This window comes from Aspergillus undulatus (genome assembly GCF_047715775.1).
Source record: "Aspergillus undulatus strain CBS 261.88 unplaced genomic scaffold BDV17scaffold_26, whole genome shotgun sequence".
Taxonomy (NCBI): domain Eukaryota; kingdom Fungi; phylum Ascomycota; class Eurotiomycetes; order Eurotiales; family Aspergillaceae; genus Aspergillus; species Aspergillus undulatus.
This window is the reverse complement of record NW_027396630.1, coordinates 177,011-203,119: the sequence shown is the minus strand read 5'-3', so window position 1 is coordinate 203,119 and position 26,109 is coordinate 177,011. Positions and strand designations below refer to the sequence as shown.

Sequence of the window (26,109 nt, the reverse complement as noted above, 5' to 3'; positions counted from 1 at the left end):
AAAATGGAGAGAGTGGAGTTGGATACCGTAATTTTGTACGTAAATACGGCAGAAAATTCCCAGCGGCGGAACATCATTTGGGCGAGCACCTGTCCAGGGCGACCCAGTCTGATTTTCTCCTTCACCGCCCTCTTCATTCTCCTCCCCTTCGACTGGATGGGAGCCGTCCGCTCGAGAACTTCTTTCACAGGCCAACCAGCAATCCTGATCCCAGCCGCCCTTCCCCGGTCATGTCGTCGTCGCAGACCATGACAGCGCCAGCGGTGGGCCATCATCCTTCAGAGGCTGGTCCGGGCATGTCGTCTCTATACGACTATACCCGGTCCCAGCACTCGCCAACAGAGAACGACCATATCCGGTCCCATTCCCCGCCCAGCTCCGCAATCCCCAATCTGCACGATTCTGCCCCCGACGACCACGACCACTCTTCCAATGGCCTGCCCTCCCTATCCAACATGATGGCGATCAAGTCCGAATCTGAAGAACAGGCTTCCCATGCTTTTTCGAATGGGCAGGAACCCGGGACCGATCTCCGCCGTCAGTCCGCCGCCAGCGCTTTGTTGGCCCAGCTCCTTGGCGGACAACAAGGGACGAATTCAGACTCGAATCAGATGATGGAGGGCTCGGGGATAGGTAATGTGCAGGATATCGATGTCAAGCATCAGTTTGAGGACGCGTCAAACAGAGACTGGGAGACACAGCTAGGAGAGGACGTTCCGCCCTCGGCGGCGGAGCCGATCAATGGAGATCGAAGTCAATCGGAGGCTTTACATCAAACGGACGACTTGACACATCAACAATCCGGGCTACCATTTACGACTGCCGAGCGGAATGACAATGCTTTGACTAGAAATGCTGACCCTATGGAAGGCTTAACCGACCCCTTGCTCTTTGCGAAACCGAGCCTCGATCGTCCGGAACTTTTCCCTCCGATAGATTTTACGACTGCCCCGGAAACACCAATGGAGGGCTTTTCGCAAAATGATTTGATGAATGCGGCTTATTTTCCTCACAACGCCGATTTGTCGGCTCTGGGATACACGGAGGGAATGCATGATGGCAACGGCTCAGTTGCTGGATCTGAGCCGCGGATTCAAGCTTTCGCCAAACTCGAATTCGACGACGGTCATTTCTACTGCAATACTTATTCTTTCATCCTAGGGCGAGATGTACGAGCAGCCCGAGCGGCCCATCAGCGCGAATTCCAGGCCCGACAGGTCATGAGACCTTCTCGCGCGAAAAGTTCGAGTGGTGGAAACGCTTCGCATACACCTATCAGAGTAAAACATGAAGGCAGTGGGGTCATGGGCAGCGTTGTCAGCGATCGTGGTGGAATCATGGGCTTCGATCCCGATGTCCCTCAGCACATGCAGTCACATATCAGTCGACGATCGTCACATTCTTCACATGGCGACACTGGAAATCTTTTACATGCAACTCCCGCCCAGCTCCAAGCTACCACAGATTACAATGCGCTTGCTATGCAATCGTTACAAGAGGGCAACGGGGACGCGAAGCCAGTCGATGCGCTAGCCCTTCTTCCTTCGCCAGACTCTTGCCCGACAATTCCAATTCATCCCCCAGCTACAACAGACGGCAGCGTTGCCGGACATCGAGGGATATCGCGAAAACACGTCAAGATCGCTTATAACTTTGACAAGAACCTGTTCGAAATGGAGGTTCTGGGAAGAAACGGTGCTTTCATCGGTGCAGACTGGCTTTCCCCAAGCCAAATCAGACCGCTGCATAGCGGTGACTATATTCAGATTGGAGGAGTCCGCATTCGATTCTTGCTTCCGGACGTGCCGATCGGCGAGACCGGTGCAGATATTGAAGAGGAACAATATCCACCTGAAGCGCAGGAGAACGCTGAAGCTCTGGCTGCAGTCGAGAATGAAGAGGATGCCGAGAAAAAGGACGACTCGAAATCGACAAAGATTGTTCTGAAGACAAAGGTTGAAGACCCTGCCCGAGCAGCGCAATCTATTGAAGTAGATGGTCAGCAGCCAGCCCGTCGTCGCGGTCCTGGACGACCTCCCAAAGATGGGATCATGTCCAAACGAGAGCGAGCCGAGTTGGCTCGGGAACAAAAGCTGGCCGCCAGACGCGAGGCAAACGGGGGCGTTACACCTCCTCCACAGAGCAAACCCAAAGCAGGAAAGACATTGGCTACGCCTGGGGGCTCCGTGCCCAAGGAATCTGCAGAGGGCGAGTCGCCAAGTGCAAAGCCAGAGAAACGAAAATACACAAAGAGAAAGAAGGACGGTACCTCGATGGACTTTCCTCTCCCATCGACAGAGCCTGGACAATTCCCCATGGAGCATCAGCCCCAAGAATACGTCAAGCCACCACCTGTCAAGAAACGCAAGCCTTCTCGTTCGCCGTCACCCAATTATCCTCCAGAGTCTGCGTACACGCCTGAGGATCTGGCTAAGCCGCCGTACAACTATGCGGTTCTCATCTTCGATGCTCTCACGGAGGCAACCACGCCCATGACGCTGAAGCAGATATACCGGGCGCTCAAGCTCAAATACCCCTACTTTCGCTTCAAGTGCGAAACGGAGGGCTGGACGTCCAGTGTACGACACAATCTTAACGGCAATGGCCATCTCTTCATGCATGCCGAGAGGGACGGTAAAGGATGGTCATGGCAATTACGACCTGGGGCATCTGTTGAGAAGGAGAAAAAGCGGCGTCCCTCACCACCACCACCTCCACCTCCTCCTCCGCCTCCTCAATCTGCGCCCCCATCTGCTACTCCTCAGTACATGCCCCCACCGACAGCCCCATACCCCAATCAACCCAACAGCCAGCCTGGAATGGCCAACCCTCCCTTCCAATTTTCCTCTATGTCTTCAAATTCATTCCCTCTGCAGACCTCCACACCTGCTCCCACTCCTCCCGCCCCGCCACAGCACTCGACTCCGTATCCTCCCCCGGCACCACCTGCAGCCTCCTCGCCCTTTCCGATACCCAGCCCGATCAGAAACAATCTCCCTGCTGTGTTCGCACAGACAACACCAACCACCTACACCTCACCTTACGCTTCCGATCCTCCTCCGCAACTCCTCCAGTATCAACAGTCACAGCAAGCACAGCCACCTCAACCTCAACCACAACACATGCAGCCGCCACCTCCACCGCAACACTCATCTCCGTATCCGCCCTCGAACACCCAGTCTTACCCACCGAACAATAACCAGCCCCAAAACTACTCTCCAAATCCAGGTCCTCCACCGCAACACCAGCCTCCGCCTCAGCATCAGCATCAGCACGGCCAGCAACCGCAGCAACAGCAGCAGCAACCCTACAACATGGGAGGCCAGAGCAATGGCCCAATGCCGATGGACACGTCTTCGGACGAGGCATCCTTCAATGAACGCGCAAACAAAGCAATTGATGACTTTGAGGCCGTCCTACTGGAAGACTACGAAGATAAAGACTACATCAAGGGTGTTCTCAAGAGTGCACGAGCTCGGGCACTGGGTCACGCAACAGAGAGTTCGTTCCCCGGCGGTGAACCTCCAGATGAGACCGTCCTTCTTGACGCTCTAAAGAATATGATCAAGGGGTTGAGGGGGGAGTAGAACAATTAGGGTTTACTCCTTTTTCATTGCTTGCGTGCAGAGCAGGATGTACCAGTCTAACGATGGTGACTTGCCACTACAGCAGGGACTTGAACTACGATTACGACCTTACGTTTACGAATCTAATATTTGGGAGACTTGACTTTTCTACCTACTTGGATGGTGTTGAGAGCCCGAGGGAGAGAGAGACTACCTGACCTGATCTGGCCTCCAGTGGCCGCTCATGATCATCTCTCCCCATCCCGACTTTTGCTTTCCTTTCTTTCCTATTTTACCCACGTCTTCGCGATTGCATCGACGTTGCCTCTTATGATATCCACGCTGTTTGTTATATGAATCCGATTCATGTAGTCATGTAGTCATGGCCCGCGAGAGGATAGGTATACCGTCCGTCCTTCGGAATGATGGGTTGGTTCCTCGCGGTGACTTTTCGGAAAAGGAAGGATTAGGTACGGAAAATGGGTTGGAGTTTGTTGTATAGACAAAATACATTGCATTATTCATTCGAAATAATAAATCTCGCGTCAATAATGGGTTTGTTCTTTGGGGTAGGCTCGTCCTCAACATTACCCTCGGTCTTTCCGAGGTGTTTGTAAGATTAATGGCGATTGATAGCTAGTAGAAAGGTAGTCGGTATGATCTCATGTGCGACTTAGACCAGTAAAACGCATGATGACATCTCTAGGCTTATTCTGGCTCCTAAGCAATGGACTGGTACTGTTCATATCTCGTGGAAGGCTTCTCGCTGCCTCAGTCTACAGAACCGTAGTAGATTCAGATTGGCTACTGATGAGGAAGGAGCGATGGAAGACCGAGGAACTACTAGAACCCATCTGGACATCAAAGGCTGGTTTATCTATGTGATTGTTCGTCACCGGAGCCGTTCTTGCTCAGGTTTCAACCTCGTTCTTCTCTTTACTGAATTGGTGTTGTCGAGGAGACGGAGTGATTATTCCGGTGAGCCCTCGGACGCCCGAGGAATATGTATCTGAGACAAAAGCAGCACAATGGGTGCAACGGTATTTATACGAAGTTACAGAGAATTTAGCCATATTCCAGGATACACCCCTGTTTGAGCCCTGTACAATCGATATACCTAGTCCGTCCTATGAGCCATGAAATGATGCCCGGATGGCAGAAGGGCGGCCTACACGTGACTTCAAAGACACCTCGAAGAAGACAACCCCATGGGGTTAGCCGGCGACTGTACCCTAGTTTAGCGAGAGAATGAATGAATGAATCAATCAATCAATCAGACGACCAGGACGACCCGAGAGCCGGAATTATTTTTTGTTCTCCTCACACCCCGATAACTGGACGCTCAAACCTGGATGCGAAGGGAACAGTCGGATGCAGGTGCAGGTGCCTGGGTGGGGGAGCGAATTGGGGGAGGGGCTGGGAATGCAATGGGAGCGGCATTTTCGAGTCGGCAGCAGGTGCTGAATATACCACTTGCGACTGGAAGAACAGACCGGAACTTGTAGCTTTATTGATTGGGCTTTAATGGCAAGCATCCAACCGTCACTGGATGAGATCATGAATGAGGGTCGACAGACCAAGTAGTGAGACTGCACTGAGAGTCTGAGACTGTCAGTGACAAGAATACAGAATCGCATCTATACTCCATCCAGCGAGATGCATCGGGCAGCCATGTTCCCCTCTTCTTTGTTCGCTGTCCCCGCTTGACGAACTAGTCTTCTATTCGGAGAGAACACGAAGACATTCTGCAAGATTGTGATACCTGTTGGCTGCGAGGCAACTGGCCTTGTACTCTGCTTTGGAGTTACTCCTGGAGTTAAGCCAGGTCATCATCTGCCGTCCACAGACAACCTGGGGATGACAGGAGTGTGATTCGCTGCAGCAACCTGCATCTGTAAGTCAGATGGATAATTGGAGCAAGCTGATGCCTGAGACCCTGACGTCCGTCTCGAGCAACTGTGACATCTTAACTCGAAGCCTGTTCTCCGTCCCAGTCGGCTATGCTGGACTGGACTGGACCTGATGAGGCTGTTCGCCACCATGACCACCGCATGGCTCTGCAGACTCAGGCCAGTTTCGAATCCATGTTCATGGTGTCATGACTGCTGCTTCGCCTTGATCTTCGTTATAACCACCAGCAGGCTTGGATCGTTAGGCCTTAAGATAGGCAGTATTATTGGCTTCGCCATTAATCGCCACTCAACGCTCTCTGCCTTAACAGCCCTTGACGGTCTTGACCTGACCTTCCAACAGACTCTTCAGGCGTCTTCGAGATCAGCGCCTCAATGTCCAGATTATTAATAATGCCCTGACGTATCATGACCTGAACTGGGATAGCGGCAGGCTGCGGACTCGCACGGCTGTTCGGTGCACGTCCCACTCACTGCCCGTTCCAGCGTTCCAGCGTTCCAGTCGTGTTCCAGCGTCCCAGCGTCCCCTTCTGCCGGTCTGTTCAACTTCTTCGCCCTCTTATTGGGTGCATTATAATTGCCTGGTCATCGATCAGGGCCAGGACAGCAGACTCAAGACTTGAGACCTCTCTTTCGTGTTGGGGCTGTTGTGCCTCCTTTTTGCCAGGCCTTTATTTGGTTCATTCATTCAGGTGCCTGTTCTATTCTTGTATGTTATTGCCCCTGGGTTTCATACGCCGCTTGACTTGTAAAAATTATCCATCAGGATTCAGGCTGTGATGCTCATCATCAAAAATGATCAGGGGACATTTATTTTTTAATTTTTCTGGCGCCTGTCTAGCGCTGTCTAGCCTGTCTGAGGGAGCCGGAGCCAGCCTTCAGGGGTGCTGGAGACAAGACACTATCTACTGACCGTGACCGACTCGGGACTTGACGACAGTGACTAATCCAAGCCAGGACGACCCCCTAATATTAGTCACGGCATTATTCAATCACTCTGGGCGACGGAGACGCGGACTCTGGGAATTTTTCTGTCCCTCGTGCGCGGTTGCTGGGCTCGATGATGGGCAGATGGGCGATGGGGCCTGCCTGCTGTGCTGTTCCAGTTCTAGACAGGCTCCATTGTAACCACGGTTGTCTGTGTTCTGGCCGTTGAAGATTTTCGCACTAGTACTCAGCAGGTTGAAGAAGTTCCAGAAGGTCGCCTTTCTAGTCCGTAGTCTTTTATTACCATAAGAAAAGGGAGTATAGGATTAATTAAACAATATTGACTGTCGTAGACGATATTCCCTGACGAACAGTTTGACTCTTCAGTTAGTCTGTAAAATACAGTATGACTGGCGGTTGACATTACGAAATCCTCCCTTCGCCGGCCACCGGCGATAAAAATAAAATTTGCTAGCCTGCGGATGACACTGAGTTCCATACAGCTGTTACCACCGACTTACCAAGAACTTACCAGTTACCAGTTTACCGCTGGTCAGCCTCCACCCTGGCCAGTCCACCACTCACTCACTCCATCCATTACAACGACTCGCTTCCCTCTCTTCCCTCTCCTTCCCTTCCTCCTTCCCCATCCCGCTCCTCTTCTCTCCATCCTCTCTTCTCCTGTGAAAGTCTCTCTACCTTTCGCCCTTTTTGTTCGCTTTGCTCTTGCTTCTTTTCGACTTTTACTTGCAACGAGCTTTTCACTAAGTGTCGTTGTCACTGTGGACTGCCGGCCGCCAATTTAACTCGAGATCATCTTGTTTTCCCCTTGTAGGAACTCAACTTTTTCTCACCCGACTCCCCCCCCCCCCCCCCCAAACCGCGTCCACGATCCTCTCTGTCTATCTTGCAATTGCTCTCGCAAATCAAGATCAGCTCTGGCCTCCTGTTCGAAAAGTTCGCCCGTGTCCGCTTTCTTCGCCGGACCCCCGCCTGACCCCCAACCTTTACCGGCAGAAAGTATCACGCCTCACCAGGTTGGCTCGCCGCAGAGAAGGAACAACCCCGGAAAACGCCAGTTGCGACCGCTCATTTCACTCCCTTTGTGTTTCCTTTCCGCTTGTGTTTCCGATAACGTGCTGGTTTTGTCCCCTCATGTTTTGGAACTAAGAGACATCAACTGCACCAAAAACAGAGCCGCGGCTCTTTGAGCAACGCTCTTCCTCCCCCAGGATCAGGGTGTGGCGGACGCGTAGACGGTTCGTATCTTTTTGTCCCTACTTCTTCAGAATTGCCTGTCTAGTTCAGCTTGCTGACCGAGGATTTTGTTCTTCCAGCATTGAACCGTCTACCGCCCCGTCCCTGAACTGGTTTTCTCTCCCCTTCTCTTCGCCATGCCGTCTTTCTACAACACTGGCCTTCCGGCCTTCCCTCTTACTCCTCACATCACGGGTGCCGGCAGGATGGAGAACGAACCGCCTTTCTACATTCTCGGTCACTCGGCCGCTTTCCCTCCCCGTTACTCTCAGAACGGCTGTGAATTTATTGAACAATACACCCAGCAATCGTCTTGCTACAAGCCCCCGATGAATTCCCAGCAGCCCACCTACCCAATGCGTACTGGGAGAGACATGACCGCACTAAGCCAGCCCCTGTTTGGCCCCGTCCCCGCCGCGAACGTTTTGCCCCCGATCCGCAACGTCCAACTGCCCCCAATGGACCACGCCGTTCCTCCCCAGTACCGCCGACAAGACCCGATCGTCCAACCCGAGCAGCCCCGAAAGGAGGAAAAGGCCACTGGAGGCGTTGCCGCCTATCTAGACTATGAGATGGATCAGATGTCTGACTTCGTGGCTGAGATGGCCCGGGGAATGTATGATTTGTACATCACCAAGATCAACCTTGCAGATATTGACTTCGCGCGAAGCGTCTACCCAGGATCGTCTGTCCCGCCCCAGTTTCGGAAATACGTCTTCCAGATTTTGTCGTCGACTCGTCTACCGAGCTCCACCATCCTTCTGGGTCTCTACTACCTGTCCTGTCGCATGCGTATGCTTTCGTCCGCAAAGGTGTATACCAGCGGCAGCGGTCAGGTCTACCGCATGCTCACTGTTGGTTTGCTTCTTGGAAGCAAGTTCTTGGACGACAACACCTTCCAGAACAAGTCCTGGGCTGAGGTTAGCAATATCCCCGTGAGTGAGTTGAACTCCATGGAGCTTGAGTGGCTCTTCGCCTTTGAGTGGAAGATCCACGATCGCATCTATGACCAGCAGGATGGATTTGCTTCGTGGCTTTCCCAATGGGACAAGTGGCGTACAAAGTCCTCCATCAGAACCCACGAGCCTCGACACTCGCTTGCACCGATCGATACCAACATCACCCGAAGCAACCGTATCTCGAAGCCCCTTCTATCTCCCGAAGGCCCAATTCCCCCACAGTACCAGCGAAGCACCCAATACGAGAATTCATGGCTCAACCCAGCAGCTTCGGAGTATTCACCTCCCTCTGCTCCTCATAGTGGCCCGACAACTCCAGACTACTACTCCGTGGGTCCGTGGGCGTACTCGAATCCGCCACCGCCATATTCGAGTACCTGGATTCCTCCTCAGCAACAGTATATGCTGCCGCCTCGGTCGCAGCCGCCATCCTACCACCACACCCCATCCTATGGGTTCCCGTTTCCCCAGACCCATGGTGGCTGGACAACCGGTCATGGTGCATCGTGTGGTTGTCCATACTGCGCTAAACACATGGAACACTACATGTGCGCCAACCTCGGCTCGATGCAACCAATCCTTGCCGCATAATATTACGCTGCATACGTTTCTCTGCTGTCCTGTCTAGATTTCCCTTCGTTACGTCCTGTTCTGATACCGCTCGATGATACCGCCTCTTTTTCTCGTCTTGTCTTTATTCGCGTTGACAGTCCGATACTCTTTTCGGTCTCGGTCATATGTTTGAAAAGTACCCTGGTTATCTGTCTCTTGGTCCGCCCGAACGAAAAGTCAAAACTTCGAAAAAAAAAAGTGTCAGGCAGCGATATTGGAACGACTCTGACCTCTACTGTTCTGAGCGTGCTCCTGCATTTATGATGACACCTTTTTCCGCGTTATATCCCATTTGATACGATTTCGTTTTTGAAAGATCTCGTCAAGACAAAAAAAGCACCGAGATCCCGCGGGCTTCTCTTGGTCTTGGAGATGAGAAGTCACGATAATCATGATTTTCCTCCGTCCCTTGTTTCGCTAATGCCCGTTGTGTCTTTCTGATCTCCGCTTCTCATTTCGATCCATTTCTCCCCTTCTTTATATTCTCTGGATTTGGGCATTTCATCTGGCAGATGTTACTCATAGATCGATTCACTTCCCTATCATAAACACCCATTCACCATTTACCCGGCGTTGCAAATTTCGTTTCTCTCTCTTGCGTTTTGCATTGCCGCATTGTTTGTTTCGGTTGATTGATATTCCCTTTCTGCTTTCAACTGATCGAGATTACGCTTTAACGACACGCTCCAAACCTACCACATTCAATTTCTTCCAGGTCTTGGGCTGATCGGAGACGGAGGCCTTTCTTCTTGGTGGTACTCTATCCTATTCGATTCTCACCTTGTTTCTTCTCAACGACCCTTGACGCATGCTTGTTTGTTTGCCTGTCTGTCATATTGGATTATGTCCTCGACAACCACAAAAAAAGTAGTGATACTCCCCTTATTCCCGGCTTGTTTTTTACATATTCCCCTGTTTCATTTATTCCTTTTTTTTTCTTCCTGATCGTGGTTTTCATTTGTCATGGAGCTTTTTTTCTTTTACTTTCAATTCCCCGCTGGATTGAAATGTAAGTTACATACCAACTACATTACATTGACCTGAATAAAGACGGGGACTTGAGATTCTCTGAACTCTGGATTCCACTCTACTCCATTTTCACTTGGAATGTATTAGTTTAGGAAAGTAGAAAGGCTGGTTCACTACTCTCTATTCAATTTTAGTCACCAAACGGCAAAAAGCAAAGACCAAATTGCATTGCAGGGTATCGTATGCATCGCATCGTCAATCTAATCATCTATAGGTAGTCATGTAGCAGTCTTATCATAGCAGGTATCCGATATTTAATAAACGCTCCCCCGAATACTCTGGTCCTCCTTTCGAGCTTGTTCGAGGGCATCATCATCATTATTTCCGTCCGCGTCGCGCTTGCATTCAACCTCCGACTGTTGTTCATGCTCAAGCGGCGCATTATCCGTCTCCGTATCATCAGTATCAGGAATCGTCTCCGTTTTCCTCGGCGTAGCCGCATTCAGACTCTGATTCGGATTCGAAGGGTGCGTATGGGCATTACCATGCCGATGGTGAGTCGACTTCGTTCGTCTCAGCTTCGGCGTCTGCCGCCCACTCCCCTCGTCGTCGCCGTCATTATCGAGGTCCTGAGACGGACGGGGTTTATGCCGCTTCAGATGTCCGCGAGTGGGTTCACGGTTATTGCTACTGTCGCGCTCGCGCTCGTCTTCGGAGGCCGCGACGCTAGGCGCGCCGCTTAGGGTTCCGCCGCCGTCGCGGCCGACGAGGTGGATGAGGTTGTAATTTGCGGTTGCATGTGCATGGAGGCGGTCTTCGCTGTCGCAGTTAGGTAGCTTTGGGCGGGACGCGAATAGGGGGCTTTTGGGGTGGGAGGGGGAGAGGTGGTGCCGGTGGTGATGGTGGTGCTTGGTGTTGTTGTGCGGTGGTGTGCTTTTTTCGGGGGTAGAGAGGTACTGCGTGTTTGAAGGGAGGGTCTTTAATGGCATTTCGTCGCCTAGACGGTCGCCGATGGCGGGTTCGGGGGCTGTGAGCGTTTGGCCTTCGGTTACCGTGTTTTCTGTTGCCGAGGGGTTGCTTTCCTGGCTTGTCTGGTTATGGCGAATGGAGTCGTGGGCTGATTTATGATGGGTATCTTGGTCTTTTCGCTGATCGCCAGCATGTGTTCGAGATGAGCGCAGGGAAGTCTTCCTGTGCATGCCGTGGGTGCATCCGTCTGGACATCCGCCCCATTTGCGCCTGATTGGGACCGGTGTTTCCGACGGCGCTGAAGCAGGGGGTTCAAGGCCCTTTTCGGCGTGCTCTCGTTGACGTTCCAGCTCTTTCTCCCTTTTCAACTCAGACCATGTACGGAGTTGATTCTGGAGTGCGTACTTGCCGCTGTCCTCGTTGAGTTTCATGATGACGAACTCGCAGTGGTTGATGTTGCGGAGGTCCTCAAAGTACTCGACACTCCAGTGATACCACTTCATCAGAAACACCCTAGTCATCAGTCCGTGAGTGACAAGGACGCAGACACTGGCAAAGTCCTTCTCCCCGAACAACCGCCACATCGACTCATTGAAGCCGCTTACCCGGTCGTAGGCGTCCGCAGCTGATTCGCCATTCGGGATCCGATAGAAAAAGTGCCCGTAGTCCGACCTCTCTAGCCACATCCGCTCCATTTCTGCAGAGCATGGTTGGAAGTTACCGAAATCTTGCTCTCGTAGTCGCGGCTCCTCATAAACTTTAATTGTTTGTCTCGGAAAGGGCGACGGAGATGGCGTATCTGCCGTGAGGGATGAAAGAATGCCTTCGGTGGTCTCACGGGTCCGACGGTAGGGCGACGTGAAGAAATGGATGGTATCGTCTGGTCGTAGAAGCCCCCGTAGTCTGGTACCTGCTTCTTGTGCCTGACGGTGGCCTTCTGGCGTGAGCTTCACCCGGTGATCGGGGATCGTCTGGTGGATTTCGCGGTTCTTGTTTCCCTCGGATTGAGCATGTCGAATCAAAATGATCATCTGTGATGGTGAGAATCAGAAATAAAGCGGGTTCATTTCTAGATAGATTTACCCGCGGTTTGCCCATGGTGTATGTAGGTGAGGATGGTGGATCAGCGAGCAGGGATATAGTACGGTGGTATCATGCAACTCGACTCAAGTATTTGGTCAAAGAAGGTCACTATTAAGCAGGAATTCAATAAAAGAGTGTGAAGTCTTGAATGTAGACAGACGGTATAGAGATGCGGAGATGGATGCGGATGGCGAATAATCAAGAACTGGTTGGGCCTCATTTGTTCCTCCGAAGGCTGCGCTTGTTGCCGCTCCGGCCACCGTACTGTCTATCACCGTCCATCCACTGTACTCTCCCCTGTCTCTCGTTACTACACCAATTGTCACATTGAACAGAATTTAAAGTGGCTTTTCTTTCTGCATCCAAGAGAGCCAGTGACCATGGCTGACCACTTGTACGAGCTTCTGAGCTCACATCTACCCTCGACCGAGGCACATCTCCCCAAAGATCTGACCACGATTCAGTACCTCAACCGATTGCCTACGCTTTCCTCACAGGCCCTCCAGACAACAGAACCCCAATCGCTCGCGCAATCAACGCACTCAACTCTCCTCTCTCTACAAGCGCTGTCTAACCGATCTCACAAATCCTTCATCACCTCCGCAGACAGCTTATCCAACCTCCATTCGTCTATTCCTAAATTGACTCGCCAGGCTCAGGAACTACGCGATGGAATACCAAAGCTGGATGAGGAGGCGGTTCGCTACTCGTCAAAGTATAGTAGAGCAGCAGAGAATGCGACACTTGAGCAGCGGAAAAAGGTTATGCGACTCTCGCGAAATGTTGACCGCATCTCGGACATCCTAGAATTACCCACCCTACTCGCGACAGCCGTGTCGTCCGCTGCGGCCAACTCCGGGAACACAGCGACTACATTCTCGACGACATACTCTGCAGCAATAGATCTCTACGCTCACATCAAGAGGCTACAGACGTTGTACCCAGAGTCTCCTTTAGTGAAGGATGTGGTCGCCCAGGCTGAGAACGCAATGAAAGATATGACTTCGAATCTCATCACCGCTCTCCGTTCGCAGAATCTTCGACTTGCGGCGGCCATGCGGACAGTAGGCTGGCTACGGAGGGTAGCCCCTGAACTCGATGCAGCCCATGGCGATGGTGGAGCGAGCAATGGGGGAGGCGCGCTTGGTGCGTTGTTCCTGATCTGTCGTCTAGCGAATCTTGTCTCCATGCTGGAGGCATTGGACCCTCTCCGAGAACTCGCAGACCAAGAATCACTGCGTAGGACGCAAAGCCCAGATCAGAAAAGCGGCACTGGTTCGTGGGCGGACGGCCATCAAACAGAAAAGTATGTGAAACGATACATTGAGGTCTTCCGCGAGCAGAGCTTCGCGATTGTCTCTCTGTATAAGAACATATTTACACCCGACCAGTCGGAGTCTGATACGGCCATACCGGGCCTTCGAGGGATCGACGCGCGACTAGAGACGACACAGTCCCAGGCGGAAAACAAGCTCGATCCCTTTCAGTGTCTTCCGCCCGCTCTTGCAACCTTTCCCACGCACCTGGTACAGCTACTAGCTGACACTCTACGCACATATTTACCAAACATTCAAGACAAAACAGCCCGTGAAAGTCTCTTGACTCAGGTGCTATATTGCGCTGCTAGTCTGGGTCGACTTGGAGGTGATTTCAGTATGATTCTCACCGAACTCGGCGATGAGGACGATGAGGACGAGGATATTGCCTATGAGTGGGAGGAAGTTATGCGAAAACACCGAGCATTGGCCGGGCGCCTTGAACAGCTCACAGGAGCGAACCCAACAAGCCCTACGGGGCCCTCGAAGGGAACCTTGCAAGCGACTTCCCCAGCTGCAGCGTAATCGTCACTCCAGCAATTGCCTATGGTCTTGATTGGACCACATAAGTTGAACAACCCTCAACGCCTGCAAGGCCGTCTTCGCGCGCTGCGACAGTGACAGTGCATGCCAGCGACGTCGCTAGGGCTCAGAGGCCAAACCCAGGCGACAGCCGAGGCCATCAATGGCACCCCAGGCTTGGACAACGTCCCCTTTATAATGACGCACATTTGACTGGATCACATGGCGAATCAATCAACAGAGCTCTGAATTCGGAACTGGGGCTCAGAATGCTCTGAGGGAACGAGGCTGTGGTCAGCCCCAAGTATGACCCCTACCGCCATTCGGTGGCGGCGAGAAAGGTGATTCACTCACCTCACTGGGTGTGGTTATTTGAGACTGTCATGAAGGGTCAGCTTCTCAAGTGGTCTCTTTTATTTGCTGTCCGTACAGGCAGTACTCTGTACAATAATCGTCGATGTGTGTACATAGTCGAGAACCTGAACTTAAATGTACAAAGGAGGCTAGCCCGATCGGGCCAAAAAAGGGCCTGTCATACGGTATTTCTTGTAATATTACCTCGGCCGACAATGACCTCTTGGTCTCGACAGGCGCTTGTCTTGTCTCTCCAAGTCCAACTTCAGCTCCTCCCCTCCTCTCTCCTCGATTGAGTCTTCTTCTCCTTGTGCCATGGTGAATGCCTTGGCTGTATTGAGTCCCATCTCCCACCCTGATTTCACTCCATTCGTCTCTCCTCTTGTGTGACCTCCCTCTTGTATTGTTCCACCGGACTTCCTCTTCATTCACGCAATGCGAGCGCTTTATCCCAATCTATAAAGGGGACGATATTCTATATACTATACTATACCTATTTCCGTTTATATAACTGCTATATATCTTGTGTCCGTACCTCGCGTTGAGCTGTCGACAACCCGTCCCGAATTCCGATGGCGGCCTCAACACTCTCAAGCAGCGGGATGATCGATCCTACGAAACAAGCCGAATACCCCATTATCCTGGGCGAGCGCTTAGCACGCAAGTCCGACAAGCCTCGTTCTCGGTTAATAAACATCCAGTATAATTACAAAACCAAGGCCGCAACCTCACAGCAGCGTTCCGTTATCACCAAATCCCCACACTCCCGGGACCACTTCAACCTGACGATTACCGATAAAGCTCCGAGCGCGGAACAAAATGTCCTGACCTACTCCTACCAAGGCAGCGTCGACCCAGCACAAAGCGCCTCAGAATCGCAGGACCATAATCTGGTGCTTGTATTCGATGCGACTAGGAAAGCCTTTGTGCTTGAGCCAGTGGCTACCCAGCTCAACTTCAATCTTCGTTCCGCACCGGCCAAAACACAGAAGCAAGTGATTCAGCAATATCCGCAACTCCGGACATTACAGGACGATGAGCACACCTCTGGGGATGATCGCGAGGGAAGCGGGAATGACGATGGACTGGCCGATGATGACAACCCATACGATTACCGCCACTTCCTTGCCAAGGATAAGGATAATTCGGACGATGTGAAGTCGGGCTCAGGCAATGCAACGCCGGAACCGTATGCCGGTACAAGCAAGGCTGGCACTCCGCTAGCTACGGCGGCCAAACCTGCGCTCAGCCCACGGCCTCGTCCTAAGGCTCAAACGAACTCTCTTCGCCAGAAGAAGCCAGCCACTGATAGCTCGCGGGCGAGCAAAGCTGCTCCTGCAAAATCGCAACCAAAATCACCACTTAGGGAGCCTGAAAGGCAGGGAAACAATAACAAAGAGCAGAGGAGGATGGAGAAGGAAGAGGAGCCAGAAGAAATTGTTTTCGAGTCGACCAAATCCTCGCCCTCTGATACAGGAACAGGAGCGGTATCGTCGCAGAAGAGCGTCCCGTCACCTGGATCTAACATCATCATCGACGGTGATTTGATTATTGACATGGGATCTCCACCCCCAGCTCGCCCATTCAAAGTGAATCCCGCACATTTCTCGTCCAATAATACCCCCGCTAATGATGAAGAGGAGGAAGAAGAAGACGGGTATGAGGACATTGAGGATCTGCGCCTTCCATCGCCAGTTCCAACAAACCAGCGGCCAGAACCAATTCCAGATATCCAGGTTGAGGATGACAATGATGAAGCCGAAGAGGAGGCGGATGACGACTTGTTGGCTGCAGAGATGGAGGCTGCATTTGCGGAAGAGGCCCAAAACCAGCAGGCTCAAGGCCACATCCCTTCACAACAGTATGCATTAAGTGAAGATGAAAGCGAGATTAGCGAAGAAGAGTGATTTATCTCACTTGACACTATGTTCTATTACTGTTTCATTGTTGTTTAAGCGGGTCAAAAAGGGCTCTCTATCACGGCGTTACCTACACGCATATTCCACGTGGCTGGCGCTCGGTGCAGGTATAATCAATAGCGATAGCATCTCAATCCTCATCAAGGATGTTTACTATATATATGATTAGCGGAATCGCTTACTTTTCTCATTGTCATCATGCCATGGGGTTCGCTGTACAACCAAACGGGACCGGAGAAACCCGATGCTCCGACATCATTGGCTGCGATTACACTCCAGATCTTCAAGATCCATTGGAGAAGTTTAGAGCTCAGCAACCTCCCGGAGAAGTCGAAATTGAAACCAGAGTCCCGTACTGAAGAGAGTAAGGGCAGATTACACTGACGTTCCTGCCTTTGAGTCTTGACTGCTACAGACCTGCCTCTGCAAGCTCATCCTCATCTGAGCACTCACCTTGCGGAACACAGGGCACATGCGCGATTGCCCTGACTCACGATGCGATGAGGCCTGATTGCTCTAAGCTCGAGCCTTTGCAAATTCGTGGCTGTCTTGTTGCGAATTATATCTGAAGGGGATTTGGAGAAAGTGAGCCTTGTCGGCGTTGAAACGCACGCGCCTTAACTCGGCTTCGCTTTATTTCCGGTCCATACATATCCAGCCCCTATAAATTTCGGAGTTTGACCTTGACGGCTACAGCGACTATCACGGCGACTCCTCCGAAGACGACTCACCTCGTACGTTAAGCTTGATGGCGTCTCAACCGCCCATCAAACGACCGCCTCCAGCGCCTTCAAATCCGGTCCTCCTCGCGGCGCAAGAACAATGGCTCTTTACGAATGAGGAGCTCGCCCGCTCGCCGTCGCAGCTCGATGGCATGAGCATAGATGATGAGAACCTGCATCGAAGTAAAGGGGTCAACTTTATCGCTCAGGTTGGGATCATGTTGAAGTTGCCGCAGCCTACACTCGCGACAGCTGCCGTCTACCTGCACCGCTTCTTCATGCGATACGTGATATCCGACAGACCGGAGCGTACGGGAATCCACGCTTACCCGATCGCTGCAACGTCTTTATTCCTAGCTACGAAGGTGGAGGAAAATGTGCGGAGGATGAAAGAGCTGGTGGTTGCTGTTTGTCGGGTTGCACAGAAACAACCCAATCTGGTCGTGGATGAGCAGTCTAAGGAGTTTTGGAAATGGCGCGACACAATCCTTCACCACGAGGATATCTTGCTCGAGGCCCTGTGCTTTGATTTGCAGTTGGAGCAGCCGTACAAGATCCTCTATGATTACATTTGCTTTTTCGGGGTCAACGACAATAAGCACATTCGCAACTCGTCTTGGGCTTTCCTGAACGACTCAATGTATACCGTTCTTTGTCTCCAGTTTCCCGCGCGCGTCATCGCCGCAGCTGCCTTCTACGCCGCCGCAAGCCACTGTGACCTCGCATTCGAAGACGACGAATTAGGGCGACCCTGGTGGGAACAAATAGACGTCGATATCACGCAGGTGCGTCGCGCGTGCACCAGGATGGCAGAGTTGTATGAAAGCAATGCGCAGAATAAGCACAATCAATTCTACCCGACCATCCCGCCTTTCAACGATGGCGTTGAGAGAACTAGAATCCTACGGCCCCGCGGGACACTTGAAGCACTAGATCCCACCTCCAGGAAGCGCTCGCGAGAGCCAGAGGGCGATTCTCGAGACCGCCCACCCAACTCCCAGGACGATGCCTCCCCAAACGGAAGACGCTCGCCCAAACGCTCACGGGTAGGCTCCGACGCAGCCACAGCCGCAGGGTCATTCGGCGGAGACGGAGCACTACTCCCTCCTCCCTCTTCCAATTCCCCGTCATCCTCATCCTTCTCCCAAGACCGCCCGTCCAATGGCCACCCTCATCAATCCCAACACCGCTATCAACACCCCCTCCCACCAACCCCCCGAACGACATTCCCACCATGCCGCAACAGCGAAACCAAAAACGTTGACCCCATCCAGCAACGCATCGACCAAATCGTCTCACAAAGCTCTGCTACGCCACCAAAGCACAGCCCCACGAAGCGCATTCCCGACAGTCACAGCCACGGCCACGGGCACAATCGATATCGAGAACGGGAGCGAGAGCGAGAAGATGATGAGCGGCACCGGGATCGAAGGCCCTCATATTCCTCAGCTACAGCTGGAAGGGACCAACAACCCCCTCCACCGCCTGAGCATCGCCAGCAACCTCCGCCGCCGCCTCCGGAGCCTATGCCGAAGGATGACGACGGTGGTGGGAGTGAGGAAGGAGAATTATAGTCCACTGGTAGTCCAGCTGATGATGAAATTCCACATGTTTACCTACCTAACGTGAGAAGCATTCTAAATATGCTTCGTTTCATAATAATGCTCGATAAAAAGAGGACGAACGGTTGAAGTCCGCTAGATCTGTGCTCAACTGAGACCTCCCTACGGCAAAGGTAGACTCATATATACGAGCCGAGCTGAGCCAAACCGGATGATGACAGCAAACGCCTCAAAAATACCCAGAAGGAAACTATACCAGGAGCTAGTCAAGACAAGACCGAGGGTAAAGGCGGCGGCTTTGTACGAGGGTTGATTTCTACTCACATGCATGCACTCTCCGAATTCTACTTACCGTCATTCAATCCATAGAGGACGGGCCGGAGCATAGTATGATCTTGACCTCATTGATTCTATTCTTCGATACGCTGTATATACTGTTATCTTCAACTCAAGATTCGTTACTTCTGTATGCCAAGAAAGGAAAGTTAACAAGAGAAACTGAAATGGTACAGAGAGACTTTGAATTGAATTGTACTCCGTAAATCGATCTAAGTCCGAAAACCGCAACCAAGACAAGCAACTTGAATGGCATGACAGAATGGCCACCTAGAAAACCCTGTAGTCAATAACCCGCAGCCACAGCACCGCCGTCGCCACCTGCAGCAGCATGATCAAGCAGACTGCTCGGGGCAACAAAACTAAACCCACCAAAGGGGTTACTATCAGCCACGCCCATATCCATGTCCATGTCAACATCCGCAGACTGCATCCCGCTCCCGCTCCCGCCCCCACGAGGCTGAGAGGCGTAGTACTCCGTGAAAAAGCCGGGCCCCTCAACGGGACTCAACGGGAGGGCCGTGAAATCGGTGCTGAAGTTCTCAGCGAGGGCTGGGTCCGTGACGACGGGGATGATAGGCGGGGTGAGGGCTCGGTTCTCCAACGCGCACCAGTCGATCTTGCGGAAGAAGCGGTGGGATTTGATGGTCTGTAGGTCCTTGGCAATGTGGTAGCCTAGTCGCTTGGCGGGTTCCTTGCGGAGGAGCCGGGTGAGGAGGTCCTTTGCGTCGGGGCCGAGGTAGTATGGCAGGGCGAGTTTCTGCTTGAGAATCTTCTCCTGGAGTTTGGCGTGGTTGTTTGCTTTGAAGGGTGGGGAGCCTGTTAGGAGGTCGTAGCCTAGTGCGCCGAGGGACCACCAATCGCATGCTTTGCCGTAGGGCTTTCCCTGGATGACTTCGGGGGCCATGTATTCGATTGTGCCGAGGGAAGAGTTGCAGCGGTCGTCGTCGTCGACGGCGATTTTGCTGAGGCCGAAGTCGGTCAGGAGGAGGTGGCCTTCGCGGTCGAGGAGGCAGTTTTCGGGCTTCAGGTCGCGGTAGATTACGCCGACGTTCTGGTGGAGGTGTTCCAGGGCGAGGACCATCTCAGCCATGTAGAAGGCTGCGGCGTCTTCGTCGAACATGCGTTCCATGGCGAGGTGGGTGAAGAGTTCACCTCCTTGGGCGTATTCGAGGACGAGGTAGAGTCTCTCGTGGTCCTGGAAGGCATAGAAGAGCTTGACGACGAAGGGGTGTCGGTTCACGCTTTCGAGGATCATGCGCTCGGTCTTAGTTTGTTCGATGAGCTTCTTGTGGACCGTGATCGAGGCCTTCTTGAACTGCTTCTGCGCGTAGAGTTTACCCGTGAGAGCATGGCGCACCAGCAGAACCGTTCCAAAAGAGCCCTTGCCCAGGCAAAGCAGAGGCTCAAAGTCGTCGGTTGTCATCTTCCGGCAAAGCTGATTGCGAACGGCCTGTGTGTTCATTGTATTTTGGTATTGCTCTTCCTGTCTCTTTTCCTCCGCGACAGCATCGGCACTGACATAGTCGTGGTCCAAGGGTACTTCGTAGCTGGTCAGGATCTCAGTCTCATCGCTGTCAGAATAGACACTCGCGTTGCTGGGTGTTGCGGAGCATAGGCCGTCCGCAGCTTTATGGCGCGGAGAGTTTCCCGATAGATTCATATGATCGAGCTGGAGTCGCAGAGCACTAATACCGCCTCCCGAAGCTGGCTGTAACATAGGGCTGGCACCGTTACTGCCGGCCGGGCCCCGCGGCTGAGAACTAGGCGCACAAGAGCTTGTGGTCGAGAAGTCCGAATCTTCATCGCCGGAGCCTCGAGGAGTGAATCCGCGTACAGTAGAGAGCGCCGATGCCGCCTGAACCTGAGCCTGCTTCTTCTTTTTCTTGCGTCGGTTGCTTTTCGCACTCAGCGCGCTCGCGTCCAACTTTGGGGCTGGGAAGGGACTAGGCTCATTGATTGCTGGGCCGGATTTGCGATCCGGGCTACGAGCACTCATCCGAAAGCCGGTCTCTTGATTGGCGGTAGCGGCGAAGTCGTCCTCCAGTTTTGAGTGGGACATGTCAGCCTGAGGGCTGAACACATCACCCACCGAAAGGTCGTCTTGAGCATTTGGCGACATATTGCGTTGCTTTCGCGCAGTATCTCAAATCCTCTCTCAAGGTTTATCTAATGCAAGTTGTAGCCGTAAGGAGCAATGGCAGTCTCGCTGATACGCCGTCGGAAAGCGCAGTCGTAGACCAAGATACAATAACATCTGCTAATCATTTATTCACAAGCACTGGCTCGTAAGTTTCGCGATACCGCGTCTATTCCGGCCACAGGCTCAGTTAGCATTCAGGTCGCCAAGCAACCCAGGCGAGGGGGTGTCTGAGAAGAAGCCCCACCTTTTCAAGAAAGGTACCAACACTACGTAATTTCTCTGAACGTAGGGCTGTTGATCCCCGATTTCCTCCTAGATTGTGCCCGAATACCGGACAAAGCAGTATATGATTTACCGTCCGCCCTTGTTCAGGACGGACGACGAACCGCTACCCAAATCACGTCGTCGATGGAAGTCTCGCGCAGCGAGGATGGCACGAAGGCAGCGGTTGAGGAGGTCAGAGAGTCGGCCAGGTTGAAAGACGAGGTATCAGGCAGGTTTGGCGTCGAAAGGGGGGTGAATGAGCCAGTAGAGCGAGCGGGACCGAACAATGAGGGCTTGGGCGCAGACAGGCACATAGAGATACGACGGCGATAATATTCGAACTTCAAGAGGTATGTCCCGGTTGTCAAGACAAAGTTAATGCGGGCTAGACGAAGTGATCCCGTACAAGGGGGGTTGTAAGCAGGAGAGAGGGCTGTAAGAAGAGAGCAGGAGTTCAATAAATGCAGGTCAAAAAAGACGTCGCAGCGGGCATTGTCAGCCAATCATAGAACGCCGGTGCTAAGCGAAACAAGGCATACAGGATCACGTGTTTATGCCATTGGATATAGATGCGTGACTTATTTGTTCTTATACTCTCTGCCTAATTATCAGAATTTACGAAGATCATGCAGACCTCTCGAAGAAGGCTTGTGACCGAGTCACTTCCACCCCGGAAGCCTCCACAAATGCCAGCGCACTCGGCTTTTCAACTCTTACCGTCACCCGCTCGTTGGCAAAGTCCACCGTTACAATGCGAGCTACGAACGTTGCCAGCGCCTCGACTGTCTGGAACGAAGTCTCCTCCACGGCCTGTAAAACAAAGAGGTCAATAACAGCAGATCTAACAAAGTCGGACAAACCAACCTCAGCAACGGCCCTCGTCATAGCCTGATAAGTATCCACCACAGTCGACCCCCAAGCCAACTGTCCAGGACCCTTGAATTCCAACGAGACAATAACAGCCTGCTTCTCAACCCGCTCATGCGAGTTCACACCTAGAATACAATAGCACCGGATCCCCTCAATCCGGAACTCCTCTTCCAGAACCACAGGGCAGCGTTCGGACCCATTACTAGAAGTCACATCCCCGCCGGCCTTAGCTCCCTGTCTATACCCCCACATCGTAGAGCTGCGATAATGGAGCCCATTCTCCGCGCGCAGGATAGCCTTTGGCAGGTGCAGCCAGACCTCGCACTGCCCGTAGATGTCATCGACGGGCCCGCCAGTCGACGACGATGAAGAAGCGGAGGCGGATGTGGCGTTGTCACCACCGTGACTACTCCTCCGCCGACTCTGCTGCACGTGCGCCATCCGCCGGACCCCAGCGGCCGTCTCATCGAGGAGTCCCAGGCCGCAGTTCGCGACCATCCCCGCGGTCAGACGTACATCCTGCCCGACCTCCGCGCCGAGCATCTCCTCGCGCCGACTCCCATCAACGCTAATCATGTTGTGCTGCCCGCCACCACTGCCGCCGCTACCGCCGCTACCGCCGGGCTTGCTGCTGACTGCCATGTTGCGGATGTCCTCTTCTAACCGGCGGTAGAGCTTGCCGTAGTCGAGGGAAAGCGAGACATCGTCGGCGTTGGCGGCGGCTACGGCAGAGGAGTATGAAAGCTTCAGGGATGCCGTGCAGGGTTGTGCTTTGCCGGTGCGGTGCCATGGGTCTGGGGCGTAGGGGAGCGGGAGTTGGATGTTGCGCAGGCGGACGCTGTCGAGGACGGCGGGGCGGGAGGGGATGTGGACGTTGACTCGTTGTTCGGCCATTGCGGGATCTGATGACCTTTTCTGAGGGTTCAAGGAGGTGAAGCAGTTTCTTGTGCTTGATTTTCGCAAGCTGGATTTCTCAGAAGTCAGTTGACGCGGATTTGTATTGTGTAGCGGACAGATAACGCGCAATTATACTCTTGGAGCCTAGGATTTTTTGCTCTTCAGGTGATGGACAAGTTGCTTAAGCCAGCGCTCATCGAACTCTCATTATTGGTAGTACGCAGCTGGAGCTCTGTGCTGGAAATCCGGATAGCGGGGCAGCAGCGTTTAGCGCGGGGTCCGACGAAGTTTTTTGGTTCATGTCGAATCCATGACGTTGCTGCTCTTATTATAACTACGCACTACCGAATATACAGTGTAAATCAAGTCCTATATTAACTGCAGTATCTACAGTATGCCCCAAGCGACCGTGATAGATTATCATCATGGGGCCTTAAGTCCGTCAATCATCAAGCTCAACCTAAATAATAACCTTAAATGTCGGCCTGCTGTTCCGACGCAAGCTGGATCTGCCCGGGTCCAGCGGAATTAGATATCGTCAATCGGTTACTATAGCTTAAATTTTCAAGCAACATCTCCCTGCACTCAAGCGTAGGGTTCAGGTTTGAATCAAAAGGGCATTTCGTGAACCAGTCGAGGCAAAAGAACGAGGTAAACATAAGAAAGCTCATTCAACGTGAAGGGTATCGGTATCCACCATGCAAACAACACAAGGAAGAAAGCAACAAGCTGCTCAGCTCCTACCAGTAGCGGCGCTCATACGGAGCATACTCGCCCCGCGGCGGGGTTCGAGGTCGTCCATAAGCCCTTGGAGGGGGAGCATACGGGTCATCATAGCGAGGCGGAGGTGGTGGGCCATAGGGGTCCTCGTAGGGGCGGCGTGGAGGAGGATAGTCCTCCATCCTAGGGCGAGGAGGAGTGCGGCGTCCATAGCCATCAGCATAGTACTCCCGACGCATCGGGATAGGAGACCGTTCGCGGAAATGACCGCGGGGGCTGTATCCGCGAGGCACCGAATATCTGCGGTCATATTCGTCCATAGGGGGATAGCCCCGACGAGGCGACCGGGAGCGGTACGGATCACGGTAGGACCGGTCGTCATAAGGCTGAATCTAGAGGCGCAACGCAATGAGGATCACATTCCAGTTCCTTGGGCACGAGGTGGTCCTTACATCGGGAACACAGGTCACTCTGGAGCCTTTGAACTCCCGGCCATCGAGTTTATCGACTGCGGTTTTCAAGTCGTTTGCAGTCTCGAATTCAACAAACCTTGAATCGTGTTAATAAGGTTTACCAAAGGTCGGGTAGATCTAGAGGTAACCCACCCTCTTCCAGGTTCACGGCCGGTCTCCGAGTAGACAACGTCCAGGCCGGACTGGCGGGCAAAGTCTTTGAGATCCTAATGTCCACGGTGTAAGTCCCTGTCCAGGCAAAAGGAGAAATTCCGGGCGATTCCAGGTCTATGCAAAAGAAAGCGCTATGAAAGGCGAGCGCAGACAGTCCAAGGGAGTATATCCAATATGGCTGCTAGGCTCTGTCCAATTTAGGTTGTCCGAATTCCGGGGCTGTTGTGTGTACCAGGCCCCGATCTCTGTGCACCGGGAGTATGGCCAAACCAATCAGTCACCGATGGGTGTGAGAATAAATTCCGGACAGATTTGGGCAAGACTTGGAGCAGCGAAGCCGGGCAATGACTAATCGGATGGTACTGAAGTCCACGAAATCCTGGGAAAGAAGAATTTTGAGAGGGCTGCTAACCTGCCAGCTTGTTTCCGGGAGGCCGGAAACCAACATACGAAAGATCGTACGCCGAGGACGAGGGACATTAGGACGGTCCGTAGGAGCTGGGAAATTCTCCTTGCGACGAGGGCCCCTAGCAAATTGCACAGTGAGGCGCTCGCCTTTGAAGTCGCTGCCGTCTGGGTTCTGGTCAACAAGGGTGGCCCACGGAATCGAGGCTATCGATCTCACATACGGAACGCTATCAAGTCACGTTAGTAAATCATTTCGTTCGGCCAGCAGTACCGGCATCCTACCAGGAACAATATCTCTCGCATCCATCGCATCTTCATACTCTATGAATCCGAAGCCATTCATGAGCTTGATCTCTGTGATCTTTCCAGTACCATGGGTGCTGAAATGTTCTTCGATATCCTGTTTGGTCACTGAATAAAAGCAATAGCGCAGGCAAGGCGCCGTGCAAGTTGTTAGCTCAGGCAGACTATAGACGACGATCCAGGGGAACAGAGATGCGCTAATGCGACGAAATTCCTCCGAAATATGAAAGAAAACTTAAGGGAATTGGAGGACCGAGACCGAGATCGCCCCGTCTGATGCGCAGTCGAAGAGGAATGTCGGCAGCAGTTACAGATTTTGGGGCGCATTTCGGTCAAACGGGGCTCAGAGATCCATCGGAACATCCTGAAATTCAAGAGAATGCTGGGACTCGGGGGAACACGATCCGACGTGGGCTGGAGAGACAGAAAGACCTCTGGGGGAAGATTGATGGATGCCAGCATACCATTGCGGGGAAGGTTCCCGAGATAGAGTCGGGTAGAAGAGACCTCAGTCATGGCTGTCGGTTATGAGGATGAGAATCAACAGCGGTTAACACCAAGGGACGACCCAGGAGGTCAGAACTGGCCTGTGAACCGGCTACGGCCCAGGAGCGATTCCAGGTAAACAGATAAAAGCGAAAACTGGCCAGGATACAGGCCACGGACGTCAAGAGGTCGAATTCCTGTGAGGAGGCCGAATGTGGTCAGTGGGAAACACGGGTTGCTCCTGTTCCGGCGCGTGGTCCAAGCAACGGGTCGAGTTTGTAGGAAAGGCCGAGATCCTCAAATGGCTATAACCCACGGGCTGGTCGACAGAAAGATGCGATAGAATATAGAGCGATGGATGATGAATATTGGATGGCGCTGATAGAGGATGGGAGAGAGAAGATGAAGA

General features: G+C 52.8%; 7 protein-coding genes across 7 annotated transcripts; 4 read left to right on the top strand and 3 right to left on the bottom strand.

Annotated features, from left to right (window-relative positions):
• Window positions 1–68: 68 nt before the first annotated feature.
• Window positions 69–4,094, top strand: BDV17DRAFT_264250 (forkhead domain protein). The gene has a single exon (XM_073757995.1). The coding sequence runs from the start codon at window positions 231–233 to the stop codon at window positions 3,585–3,587; it is 3,357 nt and encodes a 1,118-aa protein (XP_073615268.1). The 5' UTR covers window positions 69–230; the 3' UTR covers window positions 3,588–4,094.
• Window positions 4,095–7,797: 3,703 nt separating this feature from the next.
• BDV17DRAFT_291650 (putative cyclin-like protein (Clg1)) lies at window positions 7,798–9,210 on the top strand (the record flags this gene model as incomplete). The annotated part of the gene is made up of 1 exon (XM_073762176.1): window positions 7,798–9,210. One exon carries the CDS (start codon window positions 7,798–7,800, stop codon window positions 9,208–9,210), a length of 1,413 nt encoding a protein of 470 aa, XP_073615267.1.
• Window positions 9,211–10,400: 1,190 nt separating this feature from the next.
• On the bottom strand, window positions 10,401–12,427 carry BDV17DRAFT_264238 (acid phosphatase DET1). The gene has a single exon (XM_073757994.1). The coding sequence runs from the start codon at window positions 12,198–12,200 to the stop codon at window positions 10,515–10,517; it is 1,686 nt and encodes a 561-aa protein (XP_073615266.1). The 5' UTR covers window positions 12,201–12,427; the 3' UTR covers window positions 10,401–10,514.
• A 151-nt stretch (window positions 12,428–12,578) lies between these two features.
• On the top strand, window positions 12,579–14,320 carry BDV17DRAFT_96477 (Dor1-like family protein). The gene has a single exon (XM_073765411.1). The coding sequence runs from the start codon at window positions 12,633–12,635 to the stop codon at window positions 14,091–14,093; it is 1,461 nt and encodes a 486-aa protein (XP_073615265.1). The 5' UTR covers window positions 12,579–12,632; the 3' UTR covers window positions 14,094–14,320.
• A 696-nt stretch (window positions 14,321–15,016) lies between these two features.
• Window positions 15,017–18,659, top strand: BDV17DRAFT_282007 (uncharacterized protein; the record flags this gene model as incomplete). Its single annotated transcript, XM_073760130.1, has 6 exons — window positions 15,017–16,305; window positions 17,060–17,162; window positions 17,205–17,739; window positions 17,773–18,377; window positions 18,408–18,435; window positions 18,472–18,659. 6 exons carry the CDS (start codon window positions 15,017–15,019, stop codon window positions 18,657–18,659), a joined length of 2,748 nt encoding a protein of 915 aa, XP_073615264.1.
• A 610-nt stretch (window positions 18,660–19,269) lies between these two features.
• On the bottom strand, window positions 19,270–23,154 carry BDV17DRAFT_282006 (uncharacterized protein; the record flags this gene model as incomplete). Its single annotated transcript, XM_073760129.1, has 5 exons — window positions 19,270–21,114; window positions 21,513–21,823; window position 21,985; window positions 22,054–22,200; window positions 22,255–23,154. 5 exons carry the CDS (start codon window positions 23,152–23,154, stop codon window positions 19,270–19,272), a joined length of 3,204 nt encoding a protein of 1,067 aa, XP_073615263.1.
• A 743-nt stretch (window positions 23,155–23,897) lies between these two features.
• BDV17DRAFT_291643 (putative pre-RNA splicing factor Srp2) lies at window positions 23,898–25,254 on the bottom strand (the record flags this gene model as incomplete). Its single annotated transcript, XM_073762175.1, has 6 exons — window positions 23,898–24,269; window positions 24,330–24,426; window positions 24,483–24,556; window positions 24,916–25,076; window positions 25,133–25,138; window positions 25,194–25,254. The coding sequence occupies 6 exons, from the start codon at window positions 25,252–25,254 to the stop codon at window positions 23,898–23,900; spliced, it is 771 nt and encodes a 256-aa protein (XP_073615262.1).
• Between the last annotated feature and the right edge of the window lie 855 nt (window positions 25,255–26,109).

Excerpts from the sequence above, each read along its gene's own strand:
- BDV17DRAFT_264250 (XM_073757995.1), top strand. The coding sequence starts at position 231 with ATGTCGTCGTCGCAGACCATGACAGCGCCAGCGGTGGGCCATCATCCT.
- BDV17DRAFT_264238 (XM_073757994.1), bottom strand. The coding sequence starts at position 12,200 with ATGATCATTTTGATTCGACATGCTCAATCCGAGGGAAACAAGAACCGC.
- BDV17DRAFT_96477 (XM_073765411.1), top strand. The coding sequence starts at position 12,633 with ATGGCTGACCACTTGTACGAGCTTCTGAGCTCACATCTACCCTCGACC.